The sequence below is a fragment of the Salminus brasiliensis genome, chromosome 17 (genome assembly GCF_030463535.1).
Source record: "Salminus brasiliensis chromosome 17, fSalBra1.hap2, whole genome shotgun sequence".
NCBI lineage: Eukaryota > Metazoa > Chordata > Actinopteri > Characiformes > Bryconidae > Salminus > Salminus brasiliensis.
This window is the reverse complement of record NC_132894.1, coordinates 13,789,650-13,813,354: the sequence shown is the minus strand read 5'-3', so window position 1 is coordinate 13,813,354 and position 23,705 is coordinate 13,789,650. Positions and strand designations below refer to the sequence as shown.

Below are 23,705 nucleotides of genomic sequence, written 5' to 3'. Positions count from 1 at the left end.
TACAAAAATGGTTCTTTATGGAACCAGAAATAGTTCTTATGTGGCAGTTTGTAAAGAACCCTTTGTAGCACTTTTATTTTTAAGAGCGTAGTTATCCATTAGCAGTCGCGAGCACAGTTGGCCTTGCTTTCTCAGGGGTGGGTTGATGGTCAGCACAGACGTCTGTTAGCTGATGTATCAGAGCTGGGCATCCGCATTTTCCTCCGAGCACGCTGGCTACCTAGGGATGCTGCATCAGTGGCAGTTTGAAATGAGGCAGTTGACTTGCATGTGTCAGAGGAGACATGTTAGTTTTTACCCTTTTAGTGTTGGGGGCATTGCTAATGATAGGAAGATTGGCCTTTCAAATTGGGTAGAACATGGGGTCAAATTACAAATAAAAAAGGGATAGTTATCATGTATGTCTATAGATACATTTTAATGCTGTCCAGATTATATCTCAAAAATGGTGGCACATTTTGATGTATTGAATTATTTGGATAATACTAAACATGGGTGTTTACAACAGGGAAAGTGTTCAACAAAGTTTAATTAGGAAACATAAAGCAGAAATATAAAAAAAAACTCCAAAATACACCAAAATACACTCATCAGACCTATCTGAGAACGGCCTGGGCGTGGACTGACAGCCGTCTATCACTGGTGAACAAAATCTGCTAATGTTACCATGGCAACGCACAAAGACTTGAAACGAGAAGTTGTATTTTTTTAAACTTTTTACTTTGAATTGCGGTAATCAAGTTACCAGCCCATATATGGATACAAGCTTGTGTTGTGACTGGGAGAGCTGCTGCCCTGTGGTCCCTTCCGTCTGGCGCCCGGCTACACACTGTGCTGGTGGGGCGGTGTACAAATGGGTGCTGGGCAGGGGATCTTCCCGGTGACAGGCACTGGATGTGAACGTGCCAGGTTTAGCTTAGCTTGAAGAGAGGGCGGAGCCATGTTAGCCTTTTGATTGGTCAGGAGTATGTTGATGTAAACCTGACCCACTTTTAGGACCGCCCATAAGACTGATTTAGGTTCTGAGGGGCTTTAACTTTTAATGCAAGTTAAGGTAAAAGAACCTTATTCCAAGTCTCTCTTTTTTTGGCCAATTCCTATTGATCCATTCATCATGAAATGTAAAAGGAATCTGATGCAATGTAGAAAAACACTAAATGAAAAGAAAAATACATGTCCAAAAGTTGTAGACACCTGCTCACCCAATACTTCTTCTGAAATCAGTGGAATTTTGTCCCCCATTTGCAGTTGTTGCCGCCTCTACTTTTCTGGTTTTACACTAGATCTTGGAAGATTGTTGTGATGATATGATATTAAATGTAGTAACAAGAGCATTAGAGAGGTCTCAGATGTTAGATTATTAGTTCTGGACCACAACTCTATTGAAACTCATCCCAACTCATCCAACTTTCTAAAGTCCCATGCTGGAGTGCTTCTTTAGCCTCTAGCTCAAGGATGGCAAAAAAGGCCGGGGGCCAGCACAGTTCACTGATTTCGCTGCTCTAAAAAAACCTACTAAACCTGCCAATTAACCAGAAAAAGAATAAAACCGTGCATGAATCCAGCCTTCCAGAACCCAAATTGTCTACTCTGTTCTAGCTCATGCTTGGTGTTGGGCATAGTGACCATTGGCAAACTGTGTGTGTGCACCTGTGCCAGCAATGAGTGCACCTTAAAGTAGCTGATAACAAATAGTGCCTGTATACTTTTGGAAATGTAGTTTATGTGTAAATTCTTCACATGGGAAATAAGGCACTATGTTGTTTGGTCTACAGAAAGTTCTGGTTCTTATGGATTTAATGAGATGTTAAGCTGGCAATTTCAGCACATACATATCTCCAATTCAGTTTGCTTACCTGGGCAGGTGTGTTCCCAATTTCTGTGAACACGGCGGAGTGTGCTACCAGTCCTGGGACCATTTCCACTGTAACTGCTCAGGAACAGGCTACACAGGAGCTACTTGCCATAACCGTGAGTTCTGCACAAGCTTGAAACACTGTAATCTACATGAGAGAACCTTAATGCTGAACATCATGTTATACACTGATCAGCCATTGCATTAATACCACTACTTTGTTTCTTCACTCATTGCTTACACTCAGCTACACTAACCATATAGAAGCACTTTGTAGTTCTATAATCATAGACTGTGGTCCATCCATTTATCTGCATAGTTAGCCTGCTTTCACCCTGTTCTTCAATGGTCAGAACCCCAGAGGACCACCACAGAGCAGGTATTATTTGAGTGGTGGGTCATTCTCAGTGACACTGCAGTGCAGTGGTACGAGTGGCTGCTGGAGGTTTTAAACACTGTGTTCACTTACTGTCCACTCTATTAGACACTCCTAGTATGTCCACCTTGTAAAGTCAGTGACAGAAGCTCATTGGATGCTGCCTGCAGGATGCTGTTGGCTGGATATGTCTGGTTGGTGGACTATTCTCTGTCCAGGAGTGATGCTAAGGTGTTTAAGAACTCCAGCAGCACAGCTTTGTCTCATCCACTCATACCAAAATTTTGACCAGATCTCAGTAACAACCAATTCAATCCACATGTGCAAAGAAATCAAATGTGTATATATTAAGTTATGTGTAATAATGAGAAATGACAGGGGGAAAAAATTGAACACATGAAGAAAGAGCGGCGCAAAAAGCCATGACACCACCTGAAATCTATTGGTAATTAGAAAGCAATCCTGACACTTTGTGCAAATTAATATCAGCTGCTTTAACTGATGGCCTATAAAAAGGTGTCTCATTTCCAAGGTGCCACACAAGAAACATCTCATTATGGACATTTTGCAACTTATTGTTGCAAAACATAGAGTTTCTAAATTACTGAAGGTTCCAATGAGCACTGTTGGGAGCATAATCCAGAAGTGGAAAGAACACGACCAGGTGCTCTCTGCTAGATTTCTAAAGCGTTTAAGAACTCCAGCAGCACTGTTCCACTCATGCCAGCACAAAACACACACCACAAACATGTCAGTTTAACTGCAGTGATGAGAGTTACACCATAAACCAGACACGACCAGGCGCTCCCTGCAAAATTTCAGACAGAGGAGTGAAAAGAATTATCAGAAGAGTTGTCCAAGAGCCAAGGACCACCTGTGGAGAGCTACAGAAAGACTCAAGAAGCAGGAATCAGCATGTACAATTGTTTCAAAGAAAACAATAAGTAATACGCAAGACTCCACTACTGAGGAAAAGCAAGTTGAAGCATGTTTAAAGTTCAGTTCAGCAACATTTACACAAGCCTGTGAAATACTGGGAGAGTATAGTCTGGTCAGATGAGACCAAAATAGACAAACCTTTTTGACTGCCATAATATACACCATGTTTGGAGGTCAAATGACACTGCATATCACCCCAAAAACACCAAACCAACAGTGAAGTTTGGAGGTGGGAACATCATGGTGTGGGGCTATTTTTCAGCATATGGCACTGGCACGCTTTATATAATTGAAGGAAGGATGAATGGACAAATAAACTTAGATGTTGTTGATAAAACTCTGCTGGGGATGCTGAAGATATAATGAGGGTGGACATTTCAGCAAGACAATGATCCCAAACTCTCAGTTGGTTTCAGAGAAAGAAAATAAAGCTGCTACAATGGCCCGGACAATCACCTGACCTGAATCCAATAGAAAATCTATGAGTTCTCAGAGTTCATAGAAGGAGCCCACAGAACCTTCAGGATTTGGGTGGAAGAATGGGCCAAAATCACATTTAAGCAATGCATGTGACTAGTTTCCCCATTCAGGAGGTGTCTTGAAGCTGTCTTCACCAACAAAGGCTTTTGTACCTATTAAAAGTATTTAAAAAAATCAGTAAGTGTATTCAATACTTTTTCCCTGTGCCATTTCTCCTTATTACACACCATTTATGGACATTTATGGTTTGATTTCCTTGCATTTGTGGAATGAATGGGTTGTTCCCGACATCTGGTGAGAATTTCATGTCAATAGCGCTTTTAGAAATATATTTACTTAGAAAATTGCTGACGTGTTCAATACTTATTTCACCTGCTGTATATATCCCACCCCTTGACAGGTGCCATTGTAACAAGATAATCAATCCTGTTCACTTCACTTGTTCAGTGGTTTCAATGGGATGTGGCTCCTTAAATCTTTAAATCTCCTGAAAAAAGGAACGACTTTTACTTAGTGGCCAATTTGACTAAACTGGTTTTTGCACAGTACTGCAGGTGGACCTAATAAACTGGCACAGCAGTGTATATTACACCAACATGGCTTTATCTTTCAGTTTCCCTTCTTTTTTCACAGCAGTTATGCTAATGTGGGATGTTTCATTCATGTGAGAATGATGCACGTGGTTAAAAGCAATGCATTGCCTCTCAGTTTGCAGTCCACACTTACTCTCCAAGTCTATAGTAAAAGAACAACCATGGGCTATTGTGCTGTCACACTCCACAAACACAGTGCAGTTTCTCCCACTGGAGGGCTTGCAGGGGTATTTATTCATCTGACCTTGACCCTGTCATGCTGCACACCCAGCACAGCAAAGGAATCTTGTTTGCTAGCCCCAGATTCATCCAATGGTGTGAGATTTTCTTCTGCTGTGCCAGTAACTTATGAAAGGAGCTAGATTTGAGTGACCAAAGGTTATCACACATATTATATGTTGTGTGACCGTTTTTGAGTCAGGGAACCTGGCAGACGTGAGAGGAGAGGAATGTGTGAGAGTGAGAGGAATGTGTGTCATTAATTTGTAAATTTCTATTCAAATTTGCCGGTATTACTCTGGGCAATCATTGTAGCTATATATTTTCCATCAAAAACTCCTAAAATAAAAAAATCATGTATTATAATCAGTGGAATATTCTGATCTGTCTGTGCATTTAGTTTCGCTGCTACATGCTTATTTTCATCATATGTCCATGACCGCATGACCCCTGGAGGCAGAAGGAGTGGCGCAGTCCATCGGTTAGACGGCGTGGGGGGTATATATAAGGGGGTGAGGGGGTGTGGTAAAAAAAAAAATGCCACGCAATATCAGCTCAGGCAGCTGATGTGTGCAGTAAATTAGCCATCTCGCTACACAGTGGGCTGCTCTCGTGACAAGCAGATCTATACAAACAGTAATTACCGCTGTTCGCTAAATGGATTGTTTCAAATGTGTCATTTTGCCTTATTAGGACAGGCGGGATTCGTTTCATCTTAACTAAGATAGATGCGTTTGTTGCCCATTCACATGAGAATATGGCCCTACGTAAATTACATTTATATGCTTTATTGAAGCTATTCGTCAGACTTATGTGAAAAGGACAAGAACTGTTCAGAATCTCGTTTTGCTTCATTAGACGCTCAACTCTGATGTGAAAAAAAAGAAAAAAAAAAGAAAAAAGAAATGCTCTTTTGGAAGCCTTATTTGTGCAGTTATCACTGATAGGGCAAGCCCTCAGTGAGCCAGGCAACAGCACAGGCCGAAATGATTCCATTTTCCGACCCATCATAGTGCTTCCACGGAATAGTTGTTATTTACCTCTCTCATTCTCCATTCTTGCCCTTTCGTAGCAATATACGAGCGATCGTGCGAAGCCTACAGGAAAACAGGAAGTCCTTCAGGGGTTTTCACAGTTGACCCTGATGGTAGTGGTCCCTTGGAGCACACACAAGTGAACTGTACCCTGGCAGGTAAGCTATAAGCTATATGCTTTTTTGTTTGTTTTTTTGTTTATTTGTTAGTTTTTGCTTTTCTCACAGTCTTTTAATGAACATTTGCTTATTTTTAGTCATATCATATGTTTCCCCCCTTAGTGTAGCTCACTAATGTCAAACTAGACAGCTCTGGATATGCTACTTAGTACAATAGCTAAAAGTTTCATTAAAGCAGCAGCACAACATGTACTGTACAGCCTGTCTGGCTCTTGTCTTGTCTAGACTAGTTGCACTAATGCCGCACTGACAAGTGAACATCAATGGATGTTTATTTTCATGAGAAACACAGACGGTGAGCGCCCACGGTGGAACAGCATAGGATAAATAATATTTTCAAGTTTAAGAGACAGGCTTCAGTGTTTTACAAAATGTCAGGAAGCTAATTTCAGTCTGTGAAAAAGAACTGCTTGTGAGGACTGTGTGGGGGACGTCATTTACATTGTATAATTTTCATTTTTATCAGATTTTGTATTATTTTTTTTGTACCCCTGATATATATAGTACCCCATTTACACCCTCCTTTGGTTCAGACTGTTTCATTTACATTTACCTCTACCTAAAATAAGATGCTATGTCACTGACAAAATGCACGATATGCACTCCATACAACCAACTTGTATGTTTACAAGCATTCTGATTTGGTCTATATATATTGACATCTAGTCATTCTATGAAACGGGTCCCATTTCCATGTTGCAATTCTCCACATTGTCATCAAGAGCAAAGAACATTTTTTTTTATTCCACAAAATGAAAGATATAGTATTTATTCAGGGAGCCATATATTTACAGTAAATGTAACAGGATAGTATGTAACAGGGTGGTAAATTACATCCTAAAATGCCTGCAGTCTTTCAGAGCCTGCAAAGGTCAAGTTCCAGGTATAGCACACATGACAATCCATTTGAAATGTCATTTTCTTCGTATTAATTATATTTAGAAGCAAATGTCATGTTGGTCAATACAGACAGTGTGGAAATGGCCCTATAGTAATTAAAAATGATTTAAAATAGTAGTTACTTTTTATATTAATCCTAACAAGAACACTTGAACACTTGCTCAATGCATCTCATCAATGTGTTTGATATTGTTTACAAGGTTGATATTGCATGCACATGTAGTGTTGTTATGATTGTCATATTTTTAGTCCTTTGACAAAAATGGCCTTTTTCTTTCCCTTGGCCAATTTTAGTCTGTTAAAAATAAATAAATAAATAAAAAATCTACTGTAAGACTTATGTATATACACTACACACTATATCGACAAAACTATTGGGACTCTTTAATTATTAAAGAGTTTTTGTTGCAGGGCTTTCTACTAGATGCCTGGCATTTGGTATACTGCCAATTGGTGTATCTGCCACAGAGAGTCTATTTCCAGTACTTCTCTACAGGAACTAGACAAGTTGTGTGTTTTCATTTGCACATCTGTATCAGCCTGGGTGCAACTTAAAGTAGCTAAATGCATTCTGGTGTGTCCACAAACATTTGGGCATTTAGTATACATCATATAACACCACAAGGCTGGTGCAAACAAATTGTAGAAAAGTGCTACTTTCGCATTATTGTCGTATAGGTTTCACACTGAACTTTGTGGCAGTGATGTACTGCTTTGGATAACACTCATGCTTGTGATTAGATTATTTAAATAAAGCTATATTATGGGGTGAGGTGGAGAGAATAAAATCTTTCCAATATTACTGTGGAGCTGATTTTTTTGTCTTGTTGCTTTAGCATCTCTATCAATCAATTTAGTGACAAGATTAACACTTAAATCATGCAGTGCATTGTCCCAGGAGGACTAACAATGCTTATCAAGAACTCAGATAAGTATGTTTGTCTGTAATGCCTGTATTTCGTATTTCCCTTTCCCAATTAGTACATTTTAGTCATTGGGTGATGTTATTTTTGGTTTGGTTGGCCTTCCTAAACTCAGTTTGCTTTTACAAGCCTGGGGGTGGAGTGCATGGACAGCTGTGTCCCCAGCAGGTCTGGAAAAATGCAGTGCGAAATCACACATCTCATTAACTCAGTTCAGCATGTCTTCGCATCTCTCTCTTGTTCAGTGAGCTCCACTTGAACATTCCTGAATCAGCAAATCAGTGACTGAAGAGCAGCAGATGAGTATAAATGGGGCTGCAATAAACTGGATTGTGTATGCTTGCATTGAGAGGACTTGCCCTTTCCAATGTCCTGAGAGTAGATGAGAGTCCTTGGCTTGGATGTACAGTTCTGGGAATAAAGCATTTTGTTGGTATAGAACGTTTACAATGTTTACAAGTCGTATTGGTCATACTAGGCGTAGGTCATCATTTGATATACACTCTATTTTATGAATATCACTAATAACACTGGGTTGGATCTCTCAAAACAGCATCAGGTCTTTGTGGCATGGATTCCAAAAGATGTTGGAAACATTCCTTTGATTAGATTTTAGTCCATATTGACATACTGCATGATTTACAGGACCAAGAACATGTTGTGAGTCTCCCAACATGTCAACCCTTGAGGTGGATGGGCTACAACAGCAGAAAAACACATAGCATTCCATTTTTTTTCCGTCAAGAACAGAAAGCTGAGGCTGCAGTGGGCCCAGGCTCACCTACACTGGACACTTGAAGCCTGGGAAAGCATAGCACTGGTCTGATGAATCAGTCCAGGCTAGTAGAGGTAGTGTAATGGTGTGGCGAATGTTACCTGAGTACACCATTGGCCCGTTAGTGTTAATCAATCCCTGCTTGAATGCCACAGCCTATTTGCCTATAGAGCATTGTTGATGGGCATGTGCATCCTTTCATGAACACAGTTTACCCTTCCTCTAACGTCTACTTTTTCAGAATGGTTTCAGAAACATGACAATTCTGAGCTCAGTCAGTGTGCTTCAGTAGCCTTCCCAGTCACTAAATCTGGATCCATTAGAACACCTTTGGGATGAGATCACGTCATACATGTCAAGAGCAAAGACCAGCCCTACTCAGCCTTAGTAAAGTGTTCCTAATAAAGTGTTCAGTGAGTGTATGAAGTAAATATAACCATGTGTCCTTACTAATCTAAATTTGAATCTGAAATTAATGCTATGCCTTATAGTGCCCTAATCCAACACCCTAGCAATAATAGCATACATCTTTTCCCATTGCTAACAAACTAGCCACAAGGCTAGCAACATACTAGCACCAACAGATAACAGCCCAAGTATACACAGATTGTGAGTTGGCTAGAGATAGTGAATCAAGATCAAGGAAAAAAACAACAACTGCAATTCAAATAAAACTGTAGTTGACCTCCCCCTTAAAAAGTGGTCTGTGTTGGCATGCGAGTGCATCCTGTGGTACAGGGAACGGGCATGCTTTTCTGCCTTTTCTGTCAAGACTCATTACAGATTTCACCAGTCTTGCTTTTTACCTTTTGACATCCTTCTCAGCCTCTCCCATCACTTACAGGGCTGATTTGTCTCCGGGATGAGCCTGTAATACACTGTGTCGTCTCACAGGAGAAGAGAGGTCCATTATGTCAGCAGCAGGGAGGAACGTAGGTGGAAGAAGGGGAAAATCAGAGAGCGTGTCAGCCTGCAGAGACTGGCAGCTTGGCCTGACTAGACTGCTCCATTATTCTTAGTTTCACTGGAGGCCAGCCATGACTGCTAGAGTACCGGGGTTGCAAACTGAGAATTGGGTGAAATCAGCAGGGCGAGGCTCCTGCTTGGCCCTACAACACACTCCTCAAGTTATCGTGGGTGGGATGAGTGGGAAGTTGCTTAGTTTTGCTAAGGTTTTGCTTTGATAAGGTCTACTCCATGCCACCTACAATTCTGGCTTCGGATAAGCTGCCCACCTTCTTTTTTTTTTCTTTGCTTTGGTTTGTTCAGCTGCTAGCTGTGCTAAGCCATGGACGCTACCTAACCCTAATACAAATAGACATTTTCTCTTAGCATTTGCCAACAAGCGCCAGCAAGAAGATTGTTTCAGACTGACCCCAATTACAGGAGCTGTTAGCCATGCTAATTCTTCAAAGCTCAGCAAACAGGCACTTTCGTCCATCACACATGGGGGGATTTTAATTTGCATAGAGAGAGGGAGTTAAGTGCGGACTCCCTAGCTCTCTTGATTTCACAGGCCCTGAATGAATGACCCTCTGTTCCCCACTTAATATTCATCAGGTATTTGCATCTCACTCCATCACATTGCTAATCTCCTTTTCTCATTCATGCACACATCTGGGCAATCGAAGCCTGCTTTGAGAGGCTCGAGGGGAGCGAACAGGAGGGTGCCGCGAAGGATGGGGCTTGCTGGGGATTGTGTATGTGTATGTGTGTGAATGTGTGTGTGCTTTGAGCATTAAATATTCTGTTTGTTAATGTTGGTTTTTTCACAGAGGACAAAATGTGGACTGTCATAGGCCATGATCACCTCCAGCCGGTTAGTGTTAAAGGCTCCACTCCCAGAAGCCCCTATGTTCTCATCTTCAACTACTCCATTTCACCTTATCACCTCCGCTCCTTGGTGGCCTCTTCAGAGCAGTGCCATCAGGAAGTGACTTATCAATGCAGGAAATCCCGCCTCTTTGACACCTGGGGTGAGTCTTGCTCATTGTTTTGTTGCCAACTTTTGTTCACAAGCGCACCATAGACTGACTATGCTCTTAGTCTAGTAAAGAGAATGGAGAAGGATCAATTCAACCCCTCCAATGCTCAAAGCTTTCCACAAAATGCAACTTGCAAATCTTACCACTCCACATGTTTTGGTCACACTATTGAAGAAGCAGCACAAAGGTCCAAAAATGTGTGCAAGTCACTGGAGTGATTTAAGGCTTTACCTTAAAGAGTTCATCCTGCTTTTGTTAGAGTAGCTGTCTTTACTGTCCAAGGCTTTCTACTAGATCATGGAACATTGTTGTGAGGATTTGATTGCATTCAGCAACAAGAACATCATTGAGGCCAGAATGTTGAAGGATCACCTCATCCCCAACTCCCCAACTCATCCCGAACATACTGGATGGAGCAACATCATTCCAGAGAACACAATGAGTCAATGAGTCCTACTCTAATGGCAATACTCTACAGGTGCTAGACAAGCGGTGTGTGTGTGTGTGTGTGTGTGTGTGCATTTGCACCTCGGGTTTTAGCAATGGGTAGCTGAAAACATTTGTATTAGGGAGTGTCCAAATACATTTCTGTGGCTGTTTGGACCAGAAAGTAAACAGTATATACATTAAACTGTTTTGTTTCACTGGATAGAGGAAAATTCAGTTTTCCAAGATACAGTATAGTTGTTTTACAGTAGTAAAGTGTCAGAAGGTTCATTGTTTATAGTACACTCTATTGCACAGTAGATTCTGTGCTATGCTGTTTTTGATGTTCTTAGCCTTTTAGCTGCAGAGGACTCTGTAACTAATCATTAAGTGCACAGCTCACTTCCTGGCCTCAGCTTAGTGTCAGTCTGCCAAATTGAAAGCCCCTAAGAAGCCATCGAGCAAGAGATCAACCTTTTGATCATTCTGTACACAAACACTTCTGGAAACCGACTCAAACAGATAGTGAACCCCTAGCACCAGACATCTTGCATTTCAGATTTCATTTAGTAAGGGACATAGCTCTTGGCTGCAGCCCTGCGCTGTAGAGATAGCAGATGCCCACTCACCCGGAGCAGTTGCACTCTAATGGCCATTAGGCAAAATAGAACCTCAAGACCTCCATTACAGATCCTTAGGGGGGAGGGGAGACCAGCTGTCTCTGTCCATGAACAAACTGCATTAGTTCTCAGTCCATGGTGTTATGATATCATAACTCAGAATATATTAAGATAGATATGTTTAATTCCTGAGATTTGAGCTAACTGAAGCAGTGCTGAATCTAGATGTTAGTTACTAGTTTATTACAAAGAGCATTTATATAGTATTTTATAGGCCTTCCTTGATGTCCTTGATGAGGTCAGTAATGAATGACTGGCCAAACTTATAACAAATATGAAGTATGAGATTGAAAGACTTTATCCAGTTGTCAAAATTGTCTTCATTTGTCTCAGAAGTCAAGCATTTTGAATAAGCAAAAATAAAAAACAGTTTAATTGACACCTACAGAAGCCTTTCATGTTACATGCTGACATAAACCTACACCAACATCAACAACAAGTTTGCTTGTCATCACTTTCTTGGGTGAATTACCTTTAATATTAGGGTTGGGCGGTACCCACTTTTTCAAACCAATATACAGCCTCAAAACATCAGTATATGGTATTAACGCAGGTGGGGTGTAGCATCAGCTTTGCAAGCAGATATGGTCCAGCTTTGACGTGGCTTTCCAACTATCTTTTCCTTTATCAAATACTAAGTTCAGTTTGCTCAAAGACTCACAAGTGACTAAGTGAACATCATGCACACTTTTTAAATCAAATAAATCATGCAATAAATGTTAAAAATCAGTCTAACAACAACTGCAAATGTAACACTGCTACTGAGTCAGGTGAAAGAAGGTGGTTAGCCTTTAGCTTAGTTAGCATGATTAAATTCTGTTCACCACAGAACACACTCAAGTCTGGCTGACACAAAAACCCCACATAAAAACGTTTAGAAAAGAATGACTCAGATTGAGCGACCGGTGTTGAATGAATAAAAAGCTAGAATTCAAGATGTTGTGTTCGTTCTGAAGCCCACTCATTGTAGCTGCTGCTGACTAACAGACACAAGTATTGATAAAATTGACAAAAGATAGTGTTTGGGAGAGTAAATTTGGTGTTGAAGTTGGTGTTGAGCGATGGACGGGCCAAATGAGACAGGTCCTGTCATGTTTAAACTCATAGCAGGTCAGATATACACCAAAACATAGACCATGTTCCAGCTAGCTAAGACTCAAATCATGCAAGTTTAGAGAATAAAGCCCCATACCTGGGAGCATAAAGTCAAATGAATGGTCTTAGTAGTGTTTTAGCAGAATGGTTTATCCAGGTTTGCTTGCTTTCCCTTTTATTCGAACTCAGCACATGGCTAAACTTGCAACTACGATGGGACTGTTTTTTTCCCCTATTTTAGAGCATGATGTCACCAACCGTTGAGCACCCACAGCATTCCACCTTTGCTTTTTTAAAAACACATGAATTAATGAGCTGTTTTGCCTATGTATTAGACATGTACAGAACATAAATTTGATACATTACACACATCAGATACTTTTAAACATCATCCTGATATTTGGAGATATCATTATCATCATTATGAATGATGCCCTTTCACTATTTAAAAAATGTTCATGACAGTTTAGCTCCTCTTTCAGACAGTGAAATAAACTCGAATTCGGGCCAAATTTCAGTACCAGCACTTTTCTCTAATCCAACACAATACCCACTGATTGCATTACATTTATTACAAACTGCTATTATAACTTGCATAAGTAATAATGAGCAGAGCACATGTTTATAACACATATGTAGGCAGTAGGCGAAGCCACACAATAATTTGACTAAACATTTTCTAAGAACGTCTTCTAAATTTGAATGTTGTGTACTGGAGATTTTTGCCACGCACTTGAACAACCTGCTTCATTAATGCCATTCATTACACAAATGAAGGCCCTCTGTAGTGCCTGTAGTGTCTACTTGACTGTCTACCCTTTTCAATAGGATATGATGGAATATGTAACAAAAGTGGGTAAAACTCGTTAGCTAAACTCTCAGATACTCAAGTAATGATTAAAGTTCCCCATGTATAATGAATCCCATCCAAATAGTCTGAAGGCTGAATTCATAAGGAAATTTTGGCATCAGACAAAAATGCATTGCTGATTTTCTGCACCAACTGACTGACTCAAGCCCCACTCCAGACTGTCCGCTACTAGGACATTTGAGCAGATGCTCAGCTAATGTTGCTAACAAACAGTGGCCTGGATTAGATTTTGGGTTAGAAATTGGTATGACTAACTGTAGTCCATGAAAACAACAGTAAAATTTTACCTCAGCACAATATGCAGTATTACTCTGCACCTTGTGGTCCAGTTTGAAAGCAGATGACATTGTAGTTTCAGTTTTAGGGCCTATTCCATGTCAGTGGCATGTTTATATTATGACAGTGGCACTTAAACCTATGTCAGGTTTGTAAATTTTGTTAGCAATTAACAATCAACAAAGGATTTGGGCCGCTAAGAAACGCTCTTTTCATTCTACAAATATATATATATATATATATATATATATATATATATATATATATATATATATATATATATATATATATATATATATATACAGTCATATTCTAATATTATGACCACCCCTGGTTTGGGATGAACTCGGCCTGGGGTGTCACAGATTCCATGTGAAAGTAAGCCCTCCAGTCAGTGCAAAACAATCTTCATGGGCAAAGGTTCTGATTTCACTGATGTCCAAAACGGCATTATAATAGGGTACCAAGCGAAGGATGGTAGCACCTCAGAAACCTAATGGGATGTTCTGGAGCCTCATATTGAGGATGTACATTGAGGGCCTCCAAACCACATAACAGTGAAGCTTCATGGGCCATTAATGCCAGAGGGGAACAATGACTCTGGTGGGTGTTACCGAGCAATTGATGTGCCACTGTGGACCAGTTATCTTCCAAGGGTGGTCCTTCCCACTATTAGATAGGTGGTCATAATATTGTGATGTAATGTACATATAATCATAACCAGCATAACATGTAAATGTGCTATTTTTCTAGACGGGACTCCTCTATCTTGGTGGCTAGACCGGGATGGTGTGAAGCGGACATACTGGGGAGGGTTCCTGCCTGGAGTTCAGCAGTGCTCCTGCAGTCTGGAAGGCAACTGCAGGGACATGAACTACTTCTGCAACTGCGATGCCGACCAGGATGCATGGTAATTCTGTCAGAGCACTCGTGTCCCAGAGCAGTGTACTTCTCCACATGCATATTAATAGGTTTTCCATTGAAAGCAGATAATACTTGAGTCTGCCATTGAAAGACAAAGTATTTTATTATGTAAATGGGATTTGGGCTTCTTGACTGCCATATTAGCGCAACAGTATTAAAACCTTTTGTCATCTTTCGGTCACAAATGAAAAACCCACCTCGGTAAAGTGAACCTCCATGGGTGAGCGAACTTAACAAGGCGGTGTGTCATCACTGTTAGCACCTTTTCAGCAGCTGGTGAATCATGCAGTTCAGCTTTCACCAGAGGATTCCTTCCCCCTCAGAGAGAATGAAACGACAGATTGAATTTCAGAATTTTTTTTTTCACTCATTGCTTTTTGCACTCTCTCTCTCTCTCTCTCTCGCGCCCCCATCTCTCTCTTTCTCTCTATCCTACTCTCTCTGCAGGGTGAACGATACTGGCCTGTTGTCTTACAAAGACCATTTACCCCTCAGCGAGATCGCCATCGGAGACACAAACAGAACGGGCTCGCAGGCTCTCTTCCAGATTGGACCGCTGCGTTGCTATGGAGACCGTGGGTGTTTTGTTTACTAATTTGGGGGAACTGTTCACTACTGAATTCATTTTCGTGTTTGGAAAGGGGATCATTATTATTACTTTTATTGTTGTTATTATTGTTGTTTTTCATTTCATTTTGGCTCCTTTCTCATCTCACATGCTCCTGCCTCAGGATTCTTCTGGAACTCGGCCTCCTTTTTCGTGGAATCCTCGTACCTGCACTTCCCCACACTGCAAGCGGAGCTTAGCATGGACGTCTCCTTTTTCTTCAAGACCAGCGCTTCTTCTGGACTTTTCCTGGAGAATGTGGGAGTGCGAGACTTTGTCAGGCTGGAACTGAGCAGTAAGTGCTGTGCAGCCTCAGTCCTTACTGAGTATTAGTATCATCGAGTATAATGATTTCCACAGGTGGCTAGAGTAGCTTTAATAGTTAAAAAGATAAATAGAAAGTAAAAGTACAAAATAACCATGTAGGATCTGGTTGGTGTAGGAGTATCTGGTTAAAAAGGTCAGGTCAGAAGACTGAGTACACACAGAGCACCACAGAGATAATTTACATTTCAAGGTAAACAATACTGTAAAGACTAGAATGTGATTAATATAACATCCTGTTGGTGGTTAACTGCTCATAACTCATTACTAAATATACAACAATATATATATATATATAGACATATATCCAGCAAGACCTGAGGTTTGACAGACGTATGTCAACTCACTGTTACAGATAACTATTGTCTTTTATTTATGTGTTATAACTACTTATTACTGATTTGTAAGGTGTTAAGATGTTAGGACTATAATTACTGACCATATTACTTAATTACTGACAAATTCATTTAATAGACCAAATCACTGTCATGCAAAAATCTAAAAAAAATGTTTTTAACATTTTGAAAAACTATAATTTGAATATTTACAATGTGTCACTGGAAGTGCTTTAAAATGACTTGTAATAAAGCCTTTTTTACATTGACTTCCATTGAAAGTTTAGATGTTCTTTTTTCTATCTCCTGAAGATGCTGTTTTGGAGAAACAAGGTTTTTTTATGTAACAGTGACAAAATGTAGCTAATTTCTAAGCACCTACTGAAATTTGTAAAGGAATGTCCCAAAAAGCTAACATTATTATTATTATTATTATTATTATTAATACTACTAATAATAATAAAATGATGACAAAAATGTTAATAGTCTACACTTGTTATTTAATAAAGGCAATAGAAATATATATACTTTTGAATGAGTGGTTAGATGGTTTTATACAGCACTCAGTGTCACTTAAAAAGTTTCACTGTTATTAAAAGTCATTGAACCTTTTTAAAATTTGAGCCAAATAAGTGATGGCAGAAGATGAGACTGACCTCCTTTACCCTCCTCAGCTCCTTCAGTGGTCACCTTCACCTATGATGTTGGAGACGGCCCAGTGGTTCTAACCATCAGGTCACCTGTGCCTCTGAATGACCGGCAGTGGCATCACGTACGAGCAGAGAGGAATGTGAAGGAGGCCTCACTCCAAGTTGACCTGCTGCCCATCGAGTTGGTAGAGGCAGCTCCAGAAGGACAGTACAGACTCCAACTCAACAGCCAGCTATTTGTGGGTGAGAGATCAAGCTCTTCTTCATGTACATGTGTCTTGTTTTACCAATAGCAAAAACACCTTTTCATTTTTGTCATGCATTTCTGATTTCCGGACATATCCAAAAAGTTGAACTTGCAGATGTTACACTAAATGTAACATAAATAATCAACTCAACTATTTTATTTTTTTTCTGGACTGCAAACAAAATGAATAAGCAATCAGACTCTCTCATTTGTGGAAAAAAAACATCACAAAACTGACACAGGATAGGCTATGTTCATTTTGGAAATGATAAAGGGCTACATCTGAATATTTGAATTTGAATACAATAAACTAATAAGCTTTAGGTCCGATCTGCCTGTCTTGATTTGTTGATTTTTCCTCTTGTGAGCCATGTGGATCCACAAGCTAGTCAGCACTGCTAATATTCAGTGAAGATTTGAGGTACAGATTAGGCTAAGGCAAGGAAAGCACACCAGAAGTATATGTTGGTAATATGTTTCACAAACTAATGATATTTCATGAAAAGTTTATATTTGTCACCATGCCAACACCATGTATCATATCACACATCTATCTGTAGCATTTAGCTGACGTTTCTTATCCAGAGCAATTTACATGTGAATCACATTATTTTATGCTCCTAAAAATAAAGGTGCTACAAAAGGTTCTTTGAGTGATGCCATAGAAGAAGCTTTTAAAGCTTGAAGTGGAATAGTGGAGGTAAAGGTTCAAATCTACCTATGAAAAAGGTAAGTCAATTAGAATAAATTACATAATTATGTCATTAAATGTAAGTAGTATTGCAAAGATATAATAACTATGGACCTCTGAGGGTTATTAGATGATCATGGAAGCATAGCAGAGGCAAACTAGCATTTATTTTGCTCAAAACATGCAGAATAGGCATCTCACTGTTTTTTTTTTTCTTTTACGAAGGTAATCTGCCTAAAGGCAGCCACACACTGCAGGATCTGGGCCTATTTTTGCTATTGATCTTTGAGTTTTGGGTTCATCAGTCGTTGTCTGATGTTATTAAGGGAGCAATGCCCTATTGACCCCTCGAGCAAGCTCAAATTGACATGTCAGGAAATTGGATGAAGATTTGTCTGCTTTCTGACATTTTGAACTATTCTATAGGTATAAATAATGTACACCCATGTATTTGAAGAATCATATAGTTTGGCTCTTCAACCGAAGTTTTAGTGCTGGTTCCTCTCTCTGTATGCAAACTGCTCAGGTTGCAGAAGACCCTTCCTCTGCAAATGATGGTACCAAGGCAAGAATGATACTGTATATTTGACAGTTATATATTACACTCCTAAAAATAAAGATTCTTTAAGTGATATTATTGAAGAACTACTTTTTGGTTTCATATAGAAAAATTTTTGTAATAGAGATATGTGTGAAGATCCTCTTAAAGATTTGAAATGGAAAGGTTCTACACAATCATATTTCTTTTAGAAAAATGGTTCTTACATGGCATCACTCAAATAACAATAATAATAAGTGTATTGGAGCCTTGACCAAGGACTAGCTGGGCGTGCCTGGTAAAGAACCTTTTAAAGGCTTGAACAAGAATCTCTTGCTGTAAAAGTTCTTTACCAGTTTAAAGGTTCTTCACCCTCACATTCGTAAATACAAAAATGGTTCTTAATTAGACCAAAACTAGTCTTCTATGCCATTGCTATGCCCTTTGTAGCCCACCATCCATCCATCTAAAGATTGTAGGGTATCTGGACAGACCTCAGTATTTTTCTGATGTTTTCAAATAAATGTACATCAAGTTTAACAACAACGGGCTAATTCCCAATGGGTTATTTAGTCGCCTACTAAGCATACAGAGATGTGGCAGGAGGGCTTTGAGAAGTCATTACCCATCAGGGGGGATAAAAAAAGCTGCTGACAGTGAGATGAGGCAACAAGATGCTAGAGTTCACAGGAGTACAATGCTAGCTAACTTGCTAATATCGGTGAAATCTGAAATGGCTCCATACTCTACATGCGACATGAAATTAAGACTTCTACAGCCCAAATAATGCACTGTATTGCAAACTGCCATGCAAAAACCTTGTATGCCCAAAATAGCAACTTTTAATAGATAGCAATGTAAAAAAAATATTCAAGACATTTTGGAGCATTTCTATTGGCCTATTCAACGTGATATTTTTACATAATGTAAAGGATAGCTGCCATATCGAAATTATGTCAATTTTTTTTTTTAAATGCCAAAAAATAGAGATACAAGTTTTTTGTCCAACAATATGCAGAACCATTTTTGTTTCAGGCATAGGGTACACAATGTCCTATAGATGTAAAATGCATTATTTGTTTGTAGACATGATAGTGCATTATGTAGGGAGCTGGTGCCAAGTATGAGACTACTGTTGAATGGTTTATAGTTGATTGGTTGCTATAGAGGGTATGCACTGATGTCATGCACCTGCTGGAACACCCCTCCTTTAGTTGAACTGAGTGGCAATCCATCAAAATAAAAAAAACAATGGTCTATGGACACTGAAGTGTAGCTGATCATCAATTCTTACACTTTTAGAGGATAAAGCCTCATATCTGAGATCACAAAGTTTCCAGGTGAATTTTTACTAGACTGGTCCATCCAGGTTTGCTTGCTCTTCTTTTTAACGAACATGTTGTTAAATTAGCAACTACAGGAAGCTTGTTTTTTCCCACACCTGTTTTCAGAGCATGATTCACCAAACAGTGAGCTTTCACACGTTTTGGTGCCTGGATTCAAGTTGTTTCTGCAAATTGCAGCAATCCATCAGTTTCAGTTTTCTTGAGCTCTTGCTGACTCTATTTGTACAGTCAATCGCACCAAAGCTCATTCTCCGTTTTTGTGGTTTATTGCCATAATGCTGTCAGTCAGTCAGTCTTTTTGCCACTCCTGCCACCTGTGACATCACATGCATACCATCTGTAGTACGTTGGTTTGTTGAGGACCATTCACACCATCAGGAGCATGAACCAGGCTAGCTGTGAGCTTTCTTATGATGACCTTATAGATGACTTTGTCTCAATAAATCGTCACAAAGCTAAATTCTAAAAGTAAACAAAGTAAAGTAAAGTAAAGGAGTGTATACGATATCTGAAAGAGAAGTGGATCGTGATGGTAGAGGGTAGAAGGTATAGATTGTTGTAGGTCTCAGGGTATTGTACAATTTGTGTCTGGCTTTATGTATGCCTGGTAAGCTTGCTTTAGACAAATTGACAGAGTGGGGGACTCTAAAGCCTGTCAAAACATCAGTGACTGCTTCAAAGCCAGAGTGTGTGGGAGACACTGCAGGTCAGCAGAAAGAGAGAGGTGTAATTATGAGTTTATTGTGAGCATTGTTCAAAACTTAATCTCTGCCAGACAACCTGAGCTCTTCAAGAACAGCTGGTTACCAAAATAATGTTGTAATGTGGAACTGAATGCATTGGTATCTAATTAATTGTGTTGGATGCCACTGTTGGTGTGTCAGCAGTAGGTCTTAACCGAAACCATGCCTGCCAAGATGGCCAGGATACTGCATCACTGCATCTCTGAATCATTATTAGGTAGCAAGCATATCATTTAGTTTTCACATTGAAACTAAAATGAATACATTTCTTAATGACAGTGGATATTAAAGGGCCTGTGTCAGGGAAAATGTTTTTTTGAATGAGAATTGAAAGCAGTATATTATATTGATATAGCTGTAAAGCGTACCAGTCTGTACAATCCATATATATATAAATGAAGCTGCAAAACAGCAAACAAATAAATACTACTTCCCCAGCAGTCTAGCTCTGCTCATTCACACACATTGGAGCCAGTTAGCTAAACTTTCTAACTTCGAGGGAACCGGAATGGCGCTATACTTCCCATGTAGATTATGAAGTTCAAACTTCTACACCCTAAATCACCTAAATCACCCTCATGAACTATTCAGCCTACTGCATTTTAGCTCTTCCGGTCATTTGCAAAGACGTTGTATGCAGTGTTGTATCAGTCCAGAGTGGTTTTTGAATAAGGCACAATGCAGGGTAGCCAATCAGAACAGAGGTTGTCTAGCCAATCAAGAAACTGTCAAATGTTTGTAAACCATGTTAGTTTTTTAACTGCATTGATCCTGACTTGAGTAGTTGGAAATCTGGGGACAGAAGGACAGTAGGTAAAGCAGACTATAGCTGAGAGAGAGTGAGATATGTGAACTCAAGGTGGAGTAAATGTCATCTAGTTAGGGAAAGACCATGATCAGATGTCTAAGAAATGTAGGCTCTTCTGAGTCTGTGTTTTCTGAAGTGTTTGGTCCCCCCTTGGCGTCAGTACTCAGCGACCCCGCTCTGTAACTTTATGTCCTAGCTGAGATGCTGTGGTTCCTAGATGTTTCCACTTTTCAGTAATACCACTTCCAGTTGATGGCAGAATGTCTAGGAGGGAAGACATTTTACCAACTGCAGTGGTGGCTTCAATTACAGTGGCATGCTAAAATTTAGTGAGCTCTTTAGAACCACCTTAGAAACACCTGAATTCAATGATCAAAAGGTGTGTCCCAAAACTTTTTTGGCCAAATACTGTAGATTTATATGTTTCTTTCCAAAAGCAGCACACTTAGCATGTTCACCAGTATGTTGTAGTAAAAGCTTCATCTTTCGTCTCATTTGTGCTGTGGTTGTTACAACAAACTAACTGTGTAATGAGAAGCCTTTTATCAAGCACACACACATTCACATCAATCCCTATTTGAAACCCTGCTGAGTTTTTCAATTACACCCTATGTGGCTGTGATTTGCTAAAGAAAAAGAAAGACGATTAATCCACACCGGTTCCGTGGATCTAAGCATTATTGTATCGCCTGGAATTTGAGGCTATTCAAAACGTTGTCAATTCATGCTTGAAGTTGTTTCTTCTCCAGGTGAACAGGAAACTCGAATAACAAACTTTTCAGGTACCTATGATGGAAATAATGAGCTCAGCTTTCCTAGAGTTCACTTGACTGGTCTCTTACGTAAACAAGGTCAAGTTGCTAAAGATCTTTACTTATTAACTGTTCAGAGGTTTGGTTAATAGCAAAGCTTGCGCTTCTAAATTGCTGCTCCATTAAGCTGTAATTAGTCCAGACTCAAATTTAGTTTCATCTCTTTGAAGAATGACTTGATTACTGCCCTCCCTCGAGTTGCAATGGACTTCATTTTATCAAGCGTGTGTTGAAAAATGCCTTTGTTCTGTGATATGTGATTGAGCCAAATGCTATTTCTCGACAGCATGGGCAGGGCCTTTCTGAGTAATTATGTAATCACAATGAATTATTCATTGCTGGCTACAATGCCTGAGATTTCCATAGAATCTGAATGACAGCTGGGAGTTCCTGATTACATGGCCATTCTGTGTCTGCAGGCTTTGTGTGATTGACATACATTGTAATTGTATTTTGTTGGTCTGTGCATTGGAAAAAAAACAATCAGATTTAAAAATGCTGCCGTCTGACCACAATCTGCATATTTCATTCCACAGAAGTTTGCATCCAGATCATCTTTCCTCATTATTTATTCAGCATTTTCTCTGCAAACACTAAAGAACTGAAACCAAGACCTGCTTTGCACTGGCCTTATGCACAATATGTAAGGAACTATAGATATATGACATATGATACAAATAGCTATAAAACAAAGGCATAAGCGACAGACATACAAGATATACAATATAAAATACATATGATAAAGTGCCATTTGAGTAGGGTTATAACTGGATAATTCATTAATTAGTAATTAAATTCTTTGCATATTAGAAATAAAGGCATTTTGTATGACATTTAGTGCCGACCTCACAATCTGATCAGTGCAGAAGCATTCTCTCTATGCTGTTATTTCCAGCTGTGGCCTTGCAGTGCAAGCCCAAGCTTGGGTAAAGCCTCGGTGTGTGCCAATATAAGACAACCAGAAGCCCACCCATTCTATTTAATGAATTCATCTAGTTTAAGGTGCACCCATTGCTGACACAGGTGTTCAATTTGGCATACACACATGCCTTGTATAATCTCAATTGAAAGGCATTGCCAATAGAATGGCACTGCACATGGGCCTGAAGTCACCATGACCGGTGCTAAAAGGATATAAAGCTCCCAGCATTGAGTTGCGGAGCAGTGGAACTGCATGCTCTGGACTGATGGAGCGCCATCCAATATCTTTGGGACTAGTTGGCGTGGTCTTTGTGATTCAGAACTAATCATTTAACATCAGTACTTGTCCACAGTAGGGCTCTTGAGGTTGATATTGCAGCAAAGGGGGAACAAACCCCTAATTAATATATTTTCAGATGAAACACTGGGTGAGCAAATAATGCTGTTTGGGAAATAAAATATATTATGGGTAAAGTTAAGGTGAGAATTTCTTATTGTTAAATGCTCCTACAAATCAAACATACTTAAAGTCATGCATGTCCTTAAGCTATAAATCCCTAGGTAAATGATTCAATTATTAATACTGAAGCGAAAACTATAGTCAACTTGCTTAGAGTCCCACAGGGTTCTATTTTAGGGCCTAAAAAATATAAATATGATGTAAAAACTTTTACATACAGAGTTAAAAGGGTTTTAGGGGTGAAGCACTTTAACAAGTATTATGTGTGTTAACCTTAATGTGAGCTACATACCTTGTGACCTCAGTATGCAAGACAGAATCTAAATCTATCTAAATCTATTGATATATAAAATGAGTTGGTTAAGTTGGTGTTATGTCCATATTAGGAAATCTAGAGCATCTAATTGAGCAAGAATTGCTGTCATCACTTCCTGTGGTAAACAAAAGTGCTTCAAACTTGATAGATTTAATCCTGTGTACATTTTTTCTTCTCCTGAATACCAAAGAATACTGATGTTCAGTAAAATCGCTGGATAATATCAATGGATTGCAATTACAAGGCTGTTTACGAGCGAGTCATCACTGCTGCGGACTGAACTGACATCATACGACCCCAAACAAACAAACTAGCTGTATCAAAAATGTCTTTGGCAGTAGTTTTTATATATCAGTGTTAAAGTGGCATTCAGTAGG

At 39.5% G+C, this 23,705-nt stretch overlaps 1 protein-coding gene across 2 annotated transcripts in view; it reads left to right on the top strand.

The window, feature by feature from the left end:
- cntnap5l (contactin associated protein family member 5 like) overlaps positions 1–23,705 on the top strand; it is a 143,519-nt gene that overhangs the window by 100,092 nt on the left and 19,722 nt on the right. For both annotated transcript variants that reach the window (XM_072659907.1, XM_072659906.1), the window contains exons 11-17: positions 1,865–1,971; positions 5,535–5,654; positions 10,049–10,249; positions 14,360–14,516; positions 14,978–15,105; positions 15,262–15,432; positions 16,471–16,689. In XM_072659907.1, the coding sequence (XP_072516008.1) occupies positions 1,865–1,971; positions 5,535–5,654; positions 10,049–10,249; positions 14,360–14,516; positions 14,978–15,105; positions 15,262–15,432; positions 16,471–16,689 (1,103 nt within the window). The remainder of the gene's footprint in view (positions 1–1,864; positions 1,972–5,534; positions 5,655–10,048; positions 10,250–14,359; positions 14,517–14,977; positions 15,106–15,261; positions 15,433–16,470; positions 16,690–23,705) is intronic.